The 14,506-nt window shown below is 48.2% G+C and overlaps 1 protein-coding gene across 1 annotated transcript in view; it reads left to right on the top strand.

Moving 5' to 3' along the window:
* LOC104362304 (myosin-IIIb) overlaps positions 1–14,506 on the top strand; it is a 27,443-nt gene extending 12,937 nt beyond the window's left edge. Inside the window, exons 15-29 of the mRNA XM_042804863.1 lie at positions 1,390–1,436; positions 1,753–1,818; positions 2,097–2,216; positions 3,090–3,175; positions 3,415–3,462; positions 4,981–5,028; positions 5,210–5,301; positions 6,559–6,690; positions 7,034–7,137; positions 7,412–7,611; positions 9,626–9,715; positions 10,384–10,549; positions 10,883–11,191; positions 11,499–11,587; positions 12,724–14,506. Coding sequence (XP_042660797.1) covers positions 1,390–1,436; positions 1,753–1,818; positions 2,097–2,216; positions 3,090–3,175; positions 3,415–3,462; positions 4,981–5,028; positions 5,210–5,301; positions 6,559–6,690; positions 7,034–7,137; positions 7,412–7,611; positions 9,626–9,715; positions 10,384–10,549; positions 10,883–11,191; positions 11,499–11,564 — 1,574 coding nt within the window. The 3' untranslated portion in view covers positions 11,565–11,587; positions 12,724–14,506. The remainder of the gene's footprint in view (positions 1–1,389; positions 1,437–1,752; positions 1,819–2,096; positions 2,217–3,089; positions 3,176–3,414; positions 3,463–4,980; positions 5,029–5,209; positions 5,302–6,558; positions 6,691–7,033; positions 7,138–7,411; positions 7,612–9,625; positions 9,716–10,383; positions 10,550–10,882; positions 11,192–11,498; positions 11,588–12,723) is intronic.

Genomic DNA, 14,506 nt, shown 5'->3' with positions numbered 1-14,506 from the left:
GAATACTGGGTTGGAAGGGACCTCAAGGTGCAGAAGCATGGTAGGACATCCCACATGAATCAAGGTCCACCTTGGCAAGAGTTAAGTTTAGGATAGAGGCTTGTGTGCTTTGAGTGTGTTTCACAGCTGGCAGCCCCAGGGGGACTCTAGGAAAGCTGCAGCCTGGAATGGAGCTGCCAGCATGTAGTGAGCTGCCAGAGTTGTTTGTTCCTCGCTGGAAAGCAAGGCAGGTTGTATCCTATTCCAGAGAATTATCCACTGCTAAGATGTCTTCCTTCAGAACAGATAGCCCATCTTCTCCAGGGCCATTGCTGGACTCTCCACTGGCCCTTTCCTTATGCTCTGCTCTTGTCTAGAAACGAAGCTGGACAAGGTCATAGCTGTTCACACTGAAGATAGAGTGCTGTAAAGCCACAAGCAACGAGTGTAGAGATTATCCTTTTCAAACAATTTTTTTTTTCAGGTATAACTTGTCAAAAAACTGAGGTTGTGCATTATTTCTTTCCTACCACTACACTCCCTTTTTCCAGTTATTGATAAGCCTTCAGAGTGTCCAAAGCTTCTATGAAAGTAAACACTTAAAGAAAAGTCAAGTGGAATTTATCTGGCTGAACACAGTGCTTCTGGTGCAGAATTTTTTTTTTTTTTTTTGTCCTGTCAGTCCATGCCACTTTCTGGGATTTACAAGTAACTGATGAATTTAATTTCTGTTCTCCACGGTGTTTTTCAGCTCTTCTGCTCAGGAGTATTTTTCTTCATTACCACTTCCACACTATTACTGAAGCTACTTAGTCTAGTCCCAACTCTTTGAAAGTTCATAAACAGCAGAGATAACCTGTTCTCAGTGCAGATTGGTTGTCCAGTCCTGGGCAGCTGGCTCCAGGTGTCCCCGATGAGCAAAGGAGTTGGCCCAGATGATCTCCAGAGGTTCCTTCCAACCTCACCCATTCTGTGATTCTATGATTCACATGACACTGTTGCATCAAGGATGTGCAAGACTGTCATTAGATCCATTTTCTATCTTCTCACTGAATTAGTTTTAAGTTATCTGACTTTACATAACCTCCTGTATTGACTGCTGTACTTTTTTCCTGCATTGTTAGATGGCCATTGCTGATAGTTCTTTTGAAGGTCATTTAGGGTTGTTCCATAACCTGATTGCCTCGTCTTCTCAGTGGCAGATAATAATATTGCCTGTGTTGTATGCTTCATATATCTGCATTTTCTTCTCCCTTTCTTTAGCTCTTTCCTTTTATTTCCAGATGGTGAAACCTAACACCCTGTCTGTGATTCAGTATTTGTAGGGAGACTTGTGTGTGAGGCGAGGTTTGTATGTTTAGACATGGTTGATTGTGAGCAAAAAATTAACTGTTGTCTCTGTTCTTCCAGCCACTATCTCCAGGACAGGGACACTCATGCCTCATGTGAAAGCCAAGGTATTGCACTTCAGGTCCACATGGCAATTGATAAATGATGGCATAGTTACCTGATATTTATTATCTGACAAACTGGTTGAAAATGAGAGCAGACAGAAATTGGTTGAAAATAAGAGCAAACAGCAATCTGCTTGCAACAATTTCTCTTTTGTATTTTACTGGGTTTTCTGCTTGCTTCTGCTGATATGTTTGACTTGTTTTCCCTACCCTGAAATCCATTCTCTCTCCTTTTTGCCATCTGCCTTCTAGCAGAGCTCTTTGGGTGGAAATCAAGCACTTCTTCCAGGGGTGATCATTTGTTTGGGTCTGGTTTCAGGTCATACCAGGAGCAGATGACAAGTTCAACAGCACACGAAAACAGTCTGCTGGAGCTCAGTTCCGGGTAAAGCATTGCTGCCCTGTAGTGCCCCTTGAGATGAGTGTAGTGATATTTTAGTGAGAACTACTAGGCTGATAAGGATAGTTAAAGCATCCAGCATGTAGACAAGGGTTTTTCTGGGTGCCAAGCAGACCTGATCATGGTGGGAGTGACCTGGTTGTTATCAGACCCTCAGAAGTTGCTGTGGGATGGGAAAACAGTTCTTGCTGCAGGATATTGCACACTGGGATATGGCAGTGTTTCGGCTTGCCGGACTGTTGATCTTTCTCTGCCCTCTCCAGCATTCTCTGATGGTGCTCATGGAGAGGATGTATTCTGCCAACCCTCACTTTGTGCGCTGTATAAAACCCAACAGCCAGAAGGAGCCAGGTGTGGTGGACAGCCAGATGGTGCTGCAGCAGGTGAGGAAAAGCAATGTCATTCTGCCATGTCTCAGGGGGGAGGACGGACCCCACTGAAAAGCTGTGGTGATCATTGGAAGCTGATTGGTCTGAGTCTCCCCTTGCAGGAGAAAGAGTAGGCACACTTTTTATGCATGGAAATGTTCTTGGTACTTGGATATGTGACACAGACTGCTAGGTCCAGGTTTTGCAATCCTTGTTCCCTCCCTTTTCTTTTTCAAGAATGCACTGAGGTCTACATGTCAGGTGCTAGGATTCATCTTTGCATCTCCTGGATGGGGACTGGTACAGACAGTACTTCATAAAAATTATGCTTCCTGCGGGAGACTCTTCTCACCCATCAGCCAGAACAACTCTGAGTAGGAGCCAAGATGAGATCACTCTGACAGGAGCTGAAATGTGCTGATATGACTGTCTTTGGATCCTGTGTCATGTCTGAGATCCAGATGCTTTAAAGAATACTGAAAATTATTAGAAGAGTTCAGAAAGCTCTGTGGCCTGTTTAATGTATATAGGGAAGGATAGGATTAAGGGGGAAGTTCATGTGTGCCTCACAATACTTATTTGTCCAGATTTGGAAGTAAAAGGCTGTCCTCCAAGAGACAGAGGCAAAGCAGTACCCATGCTGGAAGGTGAAGTTACTTCAGTCATTGGTTTTTATGGTTTCCAGCTTTTAACTGAGAGTGGTTAATCATCAGAGTTACAGGATGTGGTAAATTCAGTCTTTAACTAAGGAAACATTTTCAGAAAGGAACTTTCTCATTTTGAACTAGAGAAGCTTAGGGCTGAATGAAGGAATTTCTGGCTGCAGAGGAACAAACTGGTGTCCTAATGACCTGTTTCTCTTTGTTTCTCTTTGTGCTGCCGCTTCAGCTCCAGTACAATGGATTGCTGGAGACAATCCGTATCCGAAGAGATGGTTTCTCCTGGAGACCCTCATTTGAGGAATTTGCTGAAAGGTTTGTTAAAACCTCTGAATGTTCCTTGTTAGATATAGTTAGGGAATCGACCCTGGTAACCAGGTATGCGCAGGGAGTGAAACTGTCTCTTTAAAGTTCACATGCCTGAGATCATGGGGTTGTTTGCTGTGAGGGGCCAAATGGGACAGACAGTGATTTATTGTTGTTTGCTGTGGGGGTGACATGGAGAACATCAAGGATGGGGCTCTTACCTTGCTGAATTGGTTTGTTTTTCACAGCTATGGAATTCTTCTAGTTAAACCAGATGTTTCCCTCACAAAAGAAAGGTAGGAACCCTTCCTTTGTTATGTGCAATCCAGTTTGTTCTTCAAAGGCTTTTGCCTTCAGGTTAGCACAGTAAACTGAGTGAAAAGAACAAAGTGAGGATATGGATTTGTATTAATGGAGAACACAAATTCCTAGGCAAAGACAGTGTTTGAAAAGCATTTAGTACAATAATCAATGAATTCTTTCTTGAATTGCTATGTATTAATTCCATTCAGTTGCTATAAGGCCGTGCTATCCTGTGGAATGAGAACTGGCTAATGTACTCAACTTAGGGAGGCACAATAATGGTCAAGGGTCTCCACTGAACTCACTATGGCAGGGGCTCAGCACAGTTGCCAGGTGCCTCTCTGGGCTTCTTCCTGATGGTTTCATGGAAGAAGAAGATAAAGACAATGCTCAGCAATCAGCCAGCACTGAATGTCTCCCAGGATAGAGGGGATGTTTCTTGGTCCAAGAACTTTTTTTGTTTACCGGCATAATACACCATCAGCACTTTCAGACTTGACTGTTCCTTACACACGTAAATGTCCCCCTGGCTCTGCAGTCTTACCCTGTCAGCTTTTCCCTTTCTACATCTAGGACAGCAACTCCCCACCTCTTCTTCTCCACTTTCCCAGTCCCTGCTTCCTGACGTGGTCAGTTGTGACTGGTAGTGCGAATGAAGCATGTAAGGCAGCATGATGAAGGTTTTTTTATTCTTTTAAGAAAAGGATTTGAATGTTCTCCTGGAACAACTCTTTCCTGGAAATAGCTCCTCCAGCCTTCACAGTGCTTCCTTGCAGTTACTGATGATTCTGAATTAATAAGAATTGCAAACCTAAGTGAGGTCAAGAGAGAATCTCAGATGAGAGAGAGGTGATTGTAAACAGGCAGCATGGTGTGTTTTCGGGCACAAAAATCAGAATGTATTTGAGAAGAGAATTAGTGTAGATATAGATTCTGGCACAGTGGAAGTTGACTGAGATAGAAAGAAAACCTTCTGCTTTGCTACGTGAGATATTAGCAAAAAGTGCCACTATGATTTCACAGCCCGCATTTGCAAGCAGAGGGAGGAAGCTGTCTGTGTGGTGCATCTAGAGTACTGCTCTCAGTTCCAAGCGTCAGGGAAACTTTCCAAGACACTCAAATTTTATCACTAGATTCTGCAAAATGAAACTTGAATTGGAAAGCAGGCTTTCTCCTGAAAGTCTTGCAACTTCTGTGCTCCAAAAAGATTGAAAATTAAATGAGGAAAAACAGTTCTGAGAAGAAAATAGGCTCTGCAGAATTGCCTGCCAGGGAGTTGGAGGAAATCTGCCTCTGGGAATCCCTTTGCTAATGTTCTTGAATGTGATCCTAGCTGTACCTCAGGGAGCACTACAGATTGACAGCCAGTTACTGAATGTGATCGGGGGACAGAGAATGTAATGGAGAATCGTTCATGCACTTTCTCCCTCTTTATGCACCTAAAACCACGGGCTGAATGGTGTTCACTTTGGGCGGAAAATGATTTATTTCACTTTTTTCCTCTCTTTCAGCTGCTTGGAGATACTGCAAAGTACGGAGCTGACAGGCTGGTTATGTGGGTAGGTGTGGATCACTGCTGCTGGGCATGGGGGGCCTGAAGTGCAGAGACTTTATACATGTAGACTTACCTGGTTCCCTTCAGGGAGAACTTAATGGCTATAGGAGAGGCCTGTCCAAAGGATGATGGATGCAAGTTTAAACAGTGTTTCTCACTGCTTCTTTTTCTCTGCAACTTCTCAGGAAGTCACGACTTTTCTTCAAATATTGGCACCAGGAACAGCTGGCAAATTATGTGGAGCGACTGGAAAAAGCAGCAGTTGTCATACAGAAAGGTGAGCACTGGGGCAGAAGAGTCCAGTCCCTCAACTCTGATCTTAGACCAGGGCACGGCAAAACTCTTCTCCAGTCCCTACTCCACCATTGCACCTTTGTAGATGACAGAAAGACAGGCCAGGCACCATCTCCATCTCAAGGGCTTGTGGACTCAGACTGCTTATTGCAGATGCCCACCTCCACAGTGCTTATCTTCATTTGGGGAGAACTATCAGACAGTGTGAGCCTTGAAAGGGGAAAGCATGTGCGGAGGAGAGCTAAGCTGAACGGGGCAAGCATATGATTTGGCAGCATCCCAGGATCTGGCTAACCATCCTCTGGAGTGAGGGCTTGTTTGTGAGCAGTGTTGAACTGAGCAGAGGGAAAAGAAGATGAGTGAAGCAGATCTCATTCCTACTTTCAGAGACAGGCAGAAGGGGATGAGGGTTCATTTTGGTTTGTTTTTTTTCTTTCCAGGTAGCGTCTGCTCTGGCAGCCTGTTTCTCCAGAGCAGGCACTGTGGGCAGTTTGGTACTTCCCTCTGCACAGGCTCCATGAGGACTGTGCAACCAGGAGGAGAAGGCTGTGACCCTGCCTGGTCCCTCTCAGTTGTACTTCTCCTCTGTACGGGTTGTTGCCCTGCTGAAGCATCTGAGCAGCTTCCAGCTATGCACCGCACAGTATGACAAACCCCAGACTGTCACATGCTGTGGCTTGTTCTCATCCGTGGGGAAGATGTGTGGGTAGTGGGAAATGAGAGAGTGTGGCTTTCAGTTCATGTGCTTTAGTACCTTGTAGAGTAGGCGGGATAATGCAGTGTCTCTAATTCCCTAATGCGCCTGATGAACGCTGTGATGGCTGTTTATGGGAAAGGTTATCCTGTGGTCTGACACCAAGGAAATCCTGTCTCCTTCATGGAAGAGCTTGGCTTTTACTGAGTAGTGTCTGAAGGGTACCAGGTTGATAGATGGTTAAGAGAGGCCCTTCTGTGAGTCTTCAGTTTTTAGGTATTCAGTGCTTTGGAATTAGAGATGAGAGTTTAGATCTGTAATTTAATTTTTTTACATCCCTGATCTGTCAGCTTAGAGAGCAGAAGACTGTTCTCACACGGTTTTGACTGCCTGCTCACAGTAGAGTTTGCATTGCTCTTTATTAACATGACTCAGATGTTGAGGGCTTTGCACTGGTTGAAGGATTATCACCCAGTGTGCCTCCCCCAGTGAATGGCAGTGGCATGAACAACATTTTTTTTCTAACCACAGCTTTTCTCTGAACAGTTTTCAGGGGATACAGATGCAGGAAGAGTTACCTCAAACTGGTGGCTGAGCTGAGAGCTCAGGCACAGCGGCTACAGGAGGAGGCAGAGAGAGAAAGAAGATGGCAGCTGGCGATGGAAGCAGAGGCCCAGAGTGAGTTGCACCCACTCCCACAGCCCCCGTGCGTGGCCACTCATGCAGTGATCGCCTTGAAATGCTGTATGCTCCAGGTGATGATGGCCTGCCCTCGGCTCTCCTGGGGCCGGGGGCTCCACCAGTGTGGTGGGCAGGGAGGTGCTGACATTTCTGCCATCTGAAAGTGTGGCTTTCCCTGTGGGGAGCGGAAGCAGCATGCTGAAAGTCGTTTGCCTGGCTGTGCCGGGACGAGTGCCAATCCGTGTCTTTCCCACATACTCCATGCAGCAGAGCCCGTCTCTATCCTGGGCACATGAAGGATGGATGCTAGATTTCATCTAATTCGTTCCTCTTGTTGCAGAAAGAATCTCCCTTCCAGTCCCCATGCCACGGAAGAGGCACCCTCAGCCTTGTCTCCATTCTCCTAAGCCACCAGTGCCACGGCCACGCAGCAAACTAACAGAGGTAGACTCTGCTTGGGCCCTTGTACCCAGGTGTGCTGGTTCCCTGCTCCTTCCACCTTCTGCATGGACAGGTTCTCCTGGATGTGGTCCATAGGAGAATGTTGTCATTCTTGTTAGGAGAAGTAAGAGAGTCCTTTCCTACTGTGGTTAGTTAAAAAGCGTGGGTCCGGACCTCTGAGGAACTGAAAGCAACATTTGATAGTTTACAACTGATCTTGTCTCAAGAGACTCAGACCTTGCTTTCATACCGACTTTCTCCCTCTCTCCACTTTCAGTCCACTCCTTTTGATAACTTCTTGGACCCCTCTGCACCTCACCCTGTTCTGGAGACAGAGAAACAGACTGGAGAAGAGGCAAAAATGAGGGAAATCAAGAGAGGAGCAAGTCTCCGCTGGTTCAAAGAGACGCAGGCCCAGAAGGTCATGCAGGGTGATGGGGCCTTTCCAAACTGGCTGCATGGGATGATCAGCCGGAGGTATGCTGGACACAGTGGCCACAGCTGAGGCTGTGGCAGGCAGGCAGAAGCTGCTGTGTCCTTAGGAGGACTGCATAGGTTGGATTTGCCTCCTTAAGGAACGGGAGTGACCTGCATAACCTTTCACTTTTAGGCTCTGAGCTTCAAACCCTTGGGGGAAGGCTTGGAGCTCCCCCCCCGGGATGCAAATGCTGAAATTTTGCATGGGTCCAGGGAAAGACTGTGGAAATTCATAGGAAATAAGTCCACTGTGGTTTCCCAAATACAGATCCTGTGAGGGAAAGGGAGGCTTGGAAAGAACTTGGAGAGGATATACATGCATGAATTTACCCTGTTGCAGACCATTTGCAGAGATGTGATACAGAATGAAGATGGACTTTTAGTCTGACTCATTATGACTCTTCTCATATCTCAGTTTAGATCAGGAGGAGACCTCAGTTTACAGCAGGAAAATACAGAATTCAGTGTACATTTATTTTAAAAAGTATCAGGAGGGGTTTTAGTGGGTACCCAACAGCAAGATTCCCCTAAAGCCCCCAGATACAGGAAAAGGAAGAGGTTTTGTTGATACCTCTGCCCATCTAAGGGTGCAGCATAGGTGGAATTTACATCCCTTTTTTCTGGGAGAGACATCCAACATCCTGCTTTCTTATAGAGTTGTTTACAAGACTGTGAACTCTCAAGCTTTTTTGAGAAAACCTTGATCTAAATGCTTGTAATTTTGCTACTGGGTATGCCTCACTCTTAACTCTCTTCGCTGAGTCAAGCACAACTTCCCAAGCAGTGTGATAATCAGAGAAATGCTGCTTATGCAAGTGATCAGTTAGGAGCAAGACAGTGGGGTCAGCAGGTAGACATCAAAATTTTCTCCCCTGTTGTGCAAAGCAAATCTATGGTGCTGCACACTTGCTAATGGCCAGTGTCCCTTATTTGATGGGACTTGTGTGTGGGCATTGCTGCCAAGCATGCCTGTTACCCTTATCATCTTGTTCCAGTTTGTAACTTTTTTCTGTTAAAGCTTGCAAGTCTCCTTCAGCCTTACTAGATCACAAGTTCCTGGATTTTGACAGCTTATCAGTGTGAACATTACTCAGAGACATTATATGGCATGTTTCCTTAGTAAAGGACATTACAGTAGCTGACAACCCTCTGGTAGCTGCATTTTTTTTTTTTTTAAGATAATTACCAAGGCCCCCACCTGAATTAGTGCTTTTGTCCACAAATCCAAGAATGCAGGAGAGGAAATAGCACCTGGAAGACAAAACTGTCTGAATTCAAGTATAGGCTAGCCATGAGCACTTCACAATAAAGGACACAGGGTCCTTGCCAAAGACACTGAAGATAAGATACTTTTGAAGTGGTGCTTCCTGTTGCTGGATTTAAGTCTCCATACAGCAGTGTAAGCTCAGCCTCGTGTAACAGAGCAGCCAGAGCAATCCTGAATTGCACTGGTGATCTGCAGTCACCTTTAGCTTGGAGCAAGGCACATAAGAAGCACAAAGTGGTGCTTTGTCTGTTGGGCAGAGAGGGGGAAGACCTCCTTTCAGCAGGAATTTTAGAGAGCCGGAGTGGTGTAATCCCAGTTGGTGTTTTTCCAAGGCACTGGGCTTGCCTTGATCTGAGCACCACTACCCCACAGCACCCCGACTTCTTCCACCAGCCTTGGAGCGCAGGAACTGCACGTGTGCGCAGCCTCCTCGTCTCAGCGGTGCTTTGTAATGTGCTCTGTGCTGGAAGGCAGCTGTTGCTATTGCGCTAGTCAGACGGCAGGAACAGGTTTGGAGCAGCCCTGCTTGGAGAGGCTTTGGCTGAGAGCATCATGCCTCTTCGGCCTGCTAATGCCTCCCTGCACCACCAAGCCTGAGTCAGGAAACTGTAGTTAGGAATACATGGGTCAGATGCTGGCCTCCCTGTGGACTGGGGGGCATGTGATGGTAGCACGTGAGATAGGATGGGAATCCCTGCACAGAGGCAGCTGCTCACTGTCAGCTGAACAACTCTTTCCTACTTCCAGGGAAGCTGAAAGCTTGCTGACTGACAAGCCTTTGGGTTGCTTCCTTGTTCGGATCAGCCAGAGCCGACCGGGCTACATCTTGACATACAGGTAGGTAATGAGCCTTGCAGAGGAGAACAAAGAAGGTCCAAAACTGAGCTATGCATGGCTGGAGTTAACCTCCTCCACAGCGGAGTCCAGTGAGGATGGTGCTCAGCCTCTCCTGTTGTGGGTGCTTCAGACAGTTTGGAGTAGCAGACAGGACACTGCAGAGTCTGTCTCTTGCCAAAAAGTAGATCTGTTTGTAAGTGAGGTGCTGCAGTTCCAAAGGTGCAGGTCCTGTTTAGGCTGTGCTATATGGCTGAGTGGGCAAACCAGGCTGGAAGAAACACTGACTGAAACAGAGGAGATTAATCTAGAAGAGGGCCTGAGGAGGGGCAATTGGAGTGCTACAGGGTCATGGTCTTTGTACACGCGTAGTTAAGGGGTAGCACAGAGTTTTAATGTAGACAACGGGCATGGGAGGCAGTAGTCTGGATTTTGGATCTGGATGCTGGGGTTCTCCTGCCACTGACTGCAGGGAAATTACTGCTCCTCCAGCACCTCCTGGTGCAGTGTGTGACACCACCACGGGGCATCTCCCGCATCATTGTGGTATTTGTTACTGTGGCTCCTGATCACATCTGGCCTCTTGAGAGAAGTGCAGAAAGCAATGACTGGGTCCTGAAGAGATGCTGTGGCCCCATGCCATGACTGTTTCTGTCTGTCCATGACCCCAGGGGCGAAGGCCGCTGCAGACACTACATGATCCAGATGCAGCCCAATGTGCGCTATGTCATCCTGGGGGAAGACCGGGCTCACACCTCGCTCACCGAGCTGGTTCGGTATCACCAGACTGTGGGCATCCAGCCCTTCATGGAGATACTGACTGTCCCCTGTGGTCAGGTGAATGTCAAGGATCTACAGCCAGAAAAAGGGATGGGGCATGGGCTGTGCCCTGAGTGGACAGAGTCACTGAGGCAGCATCTCTCTTTTGTGTTCCTGTTTGGGGTATCCCATTCTGGCCAAGCAGCTTGGCCTCTTCTGCATGCACCAGCAAACTCTACTAGCTGGTCACTGGGGAGTCCTGGGGTGGGGGAGAGGCCCTGGTGGGTGGCTGACACCCCCTGCCCCCTGAATATCAGCAGTGGGCACAGCTGGGTATTCCTCTTCATTGTACAGTTTGGGGTGTGTGGAGGGTCTGCAAGCCACTGCTGAATCCACTCTTCCCTCCTTCAGAAAAGCAGTAAGAATCTGGATTACAAAGATCTGGAGTGCCGCACGCTGGGTCCACCAGCAGCCAAGGAGGAGACTCCTCCAGAGGTGCAGCCCTGCCCCTTCAGGCCTTCCACCAGTAGAACTGCTCTGCAGTCAGGAGCAGCCGCAGTTCTCAGACACGTGTGGTTCAGGAGGAACAAGAATTCCCAAAACCAAGAGAGCCCGGACAAGAGTATGACAAAGCCAAGCTCAGTCAAGGAAGCAGGCAGCCAACGAGCCTTCCCTCGCCTCCACTCTTCCATACACCTGGCAATGCAGGAAATCCAGCAGGTGAGCTGGGGCATATCCTCTGCCAAGCCTTGCCACCCACAGCCACTCTGAGACACGTGGAGCTGCCCCACCCAGGGTCAGGAGAGAGGAGGCTTCCACAAGTAGCGGTTGGTTCCCTAGCTCCTGGGTCACAGGTTTTATTTGGTGGTCTTGGGATCAAGACTGTGTTCACTGGAAGTGCCGGGCTGGGGGGAGACCCTGGGAGAGGCTCACTGAGATGACCAAAGTCCACAACAGAAGGGGCTGTTGTGTTGTCAGCATCCCAGTTGCTGCTCCCCTAACGCTGTCTCTCTGCTTCTCACTGCAGTTCTCTTCCATTCCCTTGAATGTGCATGCAGAAGAGGCCAAGCTGCTGTCGAGCTCTCAGCGTTGAGGATGTGGAGCCCAAGTGACATGGTAAGAGGAGACAGCACACAAAGGCAGACAGCAATTGCAGCTTCCCATGGAAATGGAGCAGCAAAGGGGCTCTTCCCTTCCTGGTCCGCCTGGAGCATGTCTTGGCCACCAACTACCTAGAAATATAGCAGGAAAAACAGAGGGCAGTGGCCAGCTTCCATTCCAGGACTGCAAAGAGACCAGGAAAAACAGGAAAGATCAGCATAAGTGTTCCCAGCACCTGTGATGCACAGTGTGCTTGCAGTACAATAACAAGGCTGCTGGAGGGAGCTCACAGTTTGTTAGAGGCCTGGGGCTAGATGGACAAGTAGTATCAGAAAGCATATCTGCACACTACAGTAGTCAGCTGCTGTGGCTTGATGTTACACAGGTATATATCAGAAGTGGGTGCTGGGCAGAGAGCCCTGGGGTATAGCAGAGGTAATGACCTGAAGGCAAGTCAGAGAACACAAGAAAAGGCAGCAGTCTTCTGTGAGGACTTGAAACAAGGGCTCAGCAGCTGGAGACACAGCTAGATACTGAGGCTGTCATACACTGGGCAGATTATAGGAGCATATGGAACGGTCCAGGAAGGGGCTTCTGACACAGCTGGCTATGCCCTATGTGTTAATTGAAGCATGTAGTGGATGAGCAGCTCTGCTGCGCAGCCAGTGTGTAAATCTCTGTCCCATTCAGTTGCTGAAGGCAGGAGGAAGCAGTAGTGGTGGTGTTGTACACCTCTGGAAAAATCTGGATTTATGTCAGCTGGAGTGGACAGGGATCAGAAGACAATGCTGTTGGCTGCAGACCCACTGCAAGGCTTGCAGCCATGCACCAGGATTGCCAAATTCCCTGCGTGGTTACACCTCCAGGAATTTGTCTTGGAGCAAAGTTTTTTAGCTGGGGCCTGTCTTGTCATCCTCTTGATGGCTGAGAAAATCCTCTCCCTGAAGTGTTTGACTCTATCGCTTCATTCCTGTACGTGGGTGTTGATGTACCCAGGGGATGCTCCTTGTGTCTGAGATTAGGCAGAAGAAAGACAAAACATGTGTGACCTGCATAGATAACTGCAAGCGTGTCATACTGGGATTGCTGAATGGAGCCCTCCTTTTACGTTGTGTTGTAACACTGAGTTGTGTTTCTTGACTTTCTTGCAGGTCAAAGTGGCTAGGCTGTATCCTCTTTCAGTGCTGCTGGGCCATGCCTAACTGGGTGAACATACCAGACATACAGCAGCCTTCTTTCTTTTTTCTTTTTTTTTGCTGCACCCAGCTGGCCCTATGCCTTTAGACAGGACTGCTGCAGAAATTAACTTTCATCAGCACACAGCCAGTCACAGTATCTGGACCAGTCTCATCCTCGCAGAGGGGAGAGGATGGAAGCAGTCACGCTCTGCACGGGGCCACAGTGCCTCACAGTCTGCGTGTCAATACTTCAACATGCCTGGAGACCCCTCGCCTCACACTGTTAATAGTCCCAAACTGGATACCTTTCAACGTGTTCTCTCAAAGACACCTGTACTGATTTTCTACCTCTTCCTATTCGAGTCCTCTGTCTGTGTTTTGGTCCTGTGTATCCACTTCTCTGGCTGTCAAGGGAAGCTGGACTTGGGCTTGGGAAGTAATGAATGAAACCAGTGCATCCTTTTTGTTCAGTGCAGGAGCACTTGAACAGGAGCTGAGACAAGGGGCAAGAACATCTTTCTGCAGCGGGAATTTCCTGCCCTTGAATCAGCATGCTGGCACACTGCTCCCCAGTCCTTAACCAGAGCTCAAGCCAAGGAATCATTGGCGTAACCCTCTTGTTCAGCCTGGTTGGAATGGCTACAGGTCTGGGCTGGACAACATGCTACTTTACGCTGAGGGTATTGGTGGAGACCAATAGGGAACTGGTGGCTGTTTCAGCCTGACGTGCTGGCTCTCCCCAGCCACTGCCTTGCAGCATTAACATACCTTCTCTCTTCCTCGTGGTTGGTTTTGGCAGCTGCTCTGAGCCTGTTCGGGACTGAACCAGACCAGGCAGTCAAAGGCTGCTGTTTGCAGAGTCCTCCTGGCTAAGCCCAGGGACATTTTGCTGGGCAGACTTGGCCTCTGTGCCAATGTTCTCTTTGGCTTCCTCCACCACTGGGCAGCTGGAAAGCCTGCCTTCTGGGTAGTATGTAGAAACTCTTCATGGCCAAAACATTTCTAAGAAAACTCACTAATGCACAGAACTGAGATGGGTATGAGAAACACATGTCAGTAACAGAGCTGCTCTGTAACTCTTTCCTAGCTCCTGTGCCACAGAACATGATGTAAGGCCAGGGCTAAGATCCAGCTACAAAACGGTTTGCTCCTCTACCCTGGCAGGGATAATGCTGAACCAAGGAGGGTGGTGAAGACCTTTTCCACAGCAGCTGCCTCCAGTACCTCCTGGGTGCTGCTGCATGCACAGCTCACGAGTGACACAGCAGGGAATGACATCAGGAGAGGGTCAGGACACTTCTCTGTGGGTGTTTGTGGCCCATCTGGCAAGCTTCCCAAAACCAGAGCAGATGAGTCACAGATTTCTGTTGCTCCTGATTCGATGGGTGGGAAGTAGAATCACAAGGTGGGCAGTCAGCAGCCTGGCATGGACCCAGGCAGCACACCTGGGCTGGCAGGTCAGGCTTCTTCCCCGTCTGCTACTTCTGCTTTTTCTGTGATACGGCAAGAGCAAACCAAGGCAAGAGAAGGGTGAGAATCTTCTAGGCTGAGGTTATGCAGCACTGGAGGCGTTGGCATGATTTCTGCAAGGCTCTGGTTTGCAGGAGCATTAGCCTATATGCAAGGTCTACCCAAGCTTCTGGAGAGCAGCCTGGCTAGTCCTGGGCTGTTGTGGAGAGTAATGTGTGACAGCAAGGGGGAAAATCAGGGACCTGGGAAGGCTGCTGAAGAATAAAATGCACATTTGACATCTCTA

The sequence above is a fragment of the Tyto alba genome, unplaced genomic scaffold, assembly GCF_018691265.1.
Source record: "Tyto alba isolate M040663 unplaced genomic scaffold, T.alba_DEE_v4.0 Super-Scaffold_42, whole genome shotgun sequence".
Classification (NCBI taxonomy): domain Eukaryota; kingdom Metazoa; phylum Chordata; class Aves; order Strigiformes; family Tytonidae; genus Tyto; species Tyto alba.
Note: the sequence above shows the minus strand (reverse complement) of the source record. Positions and strands in the feature narration are given on the sequence as shown.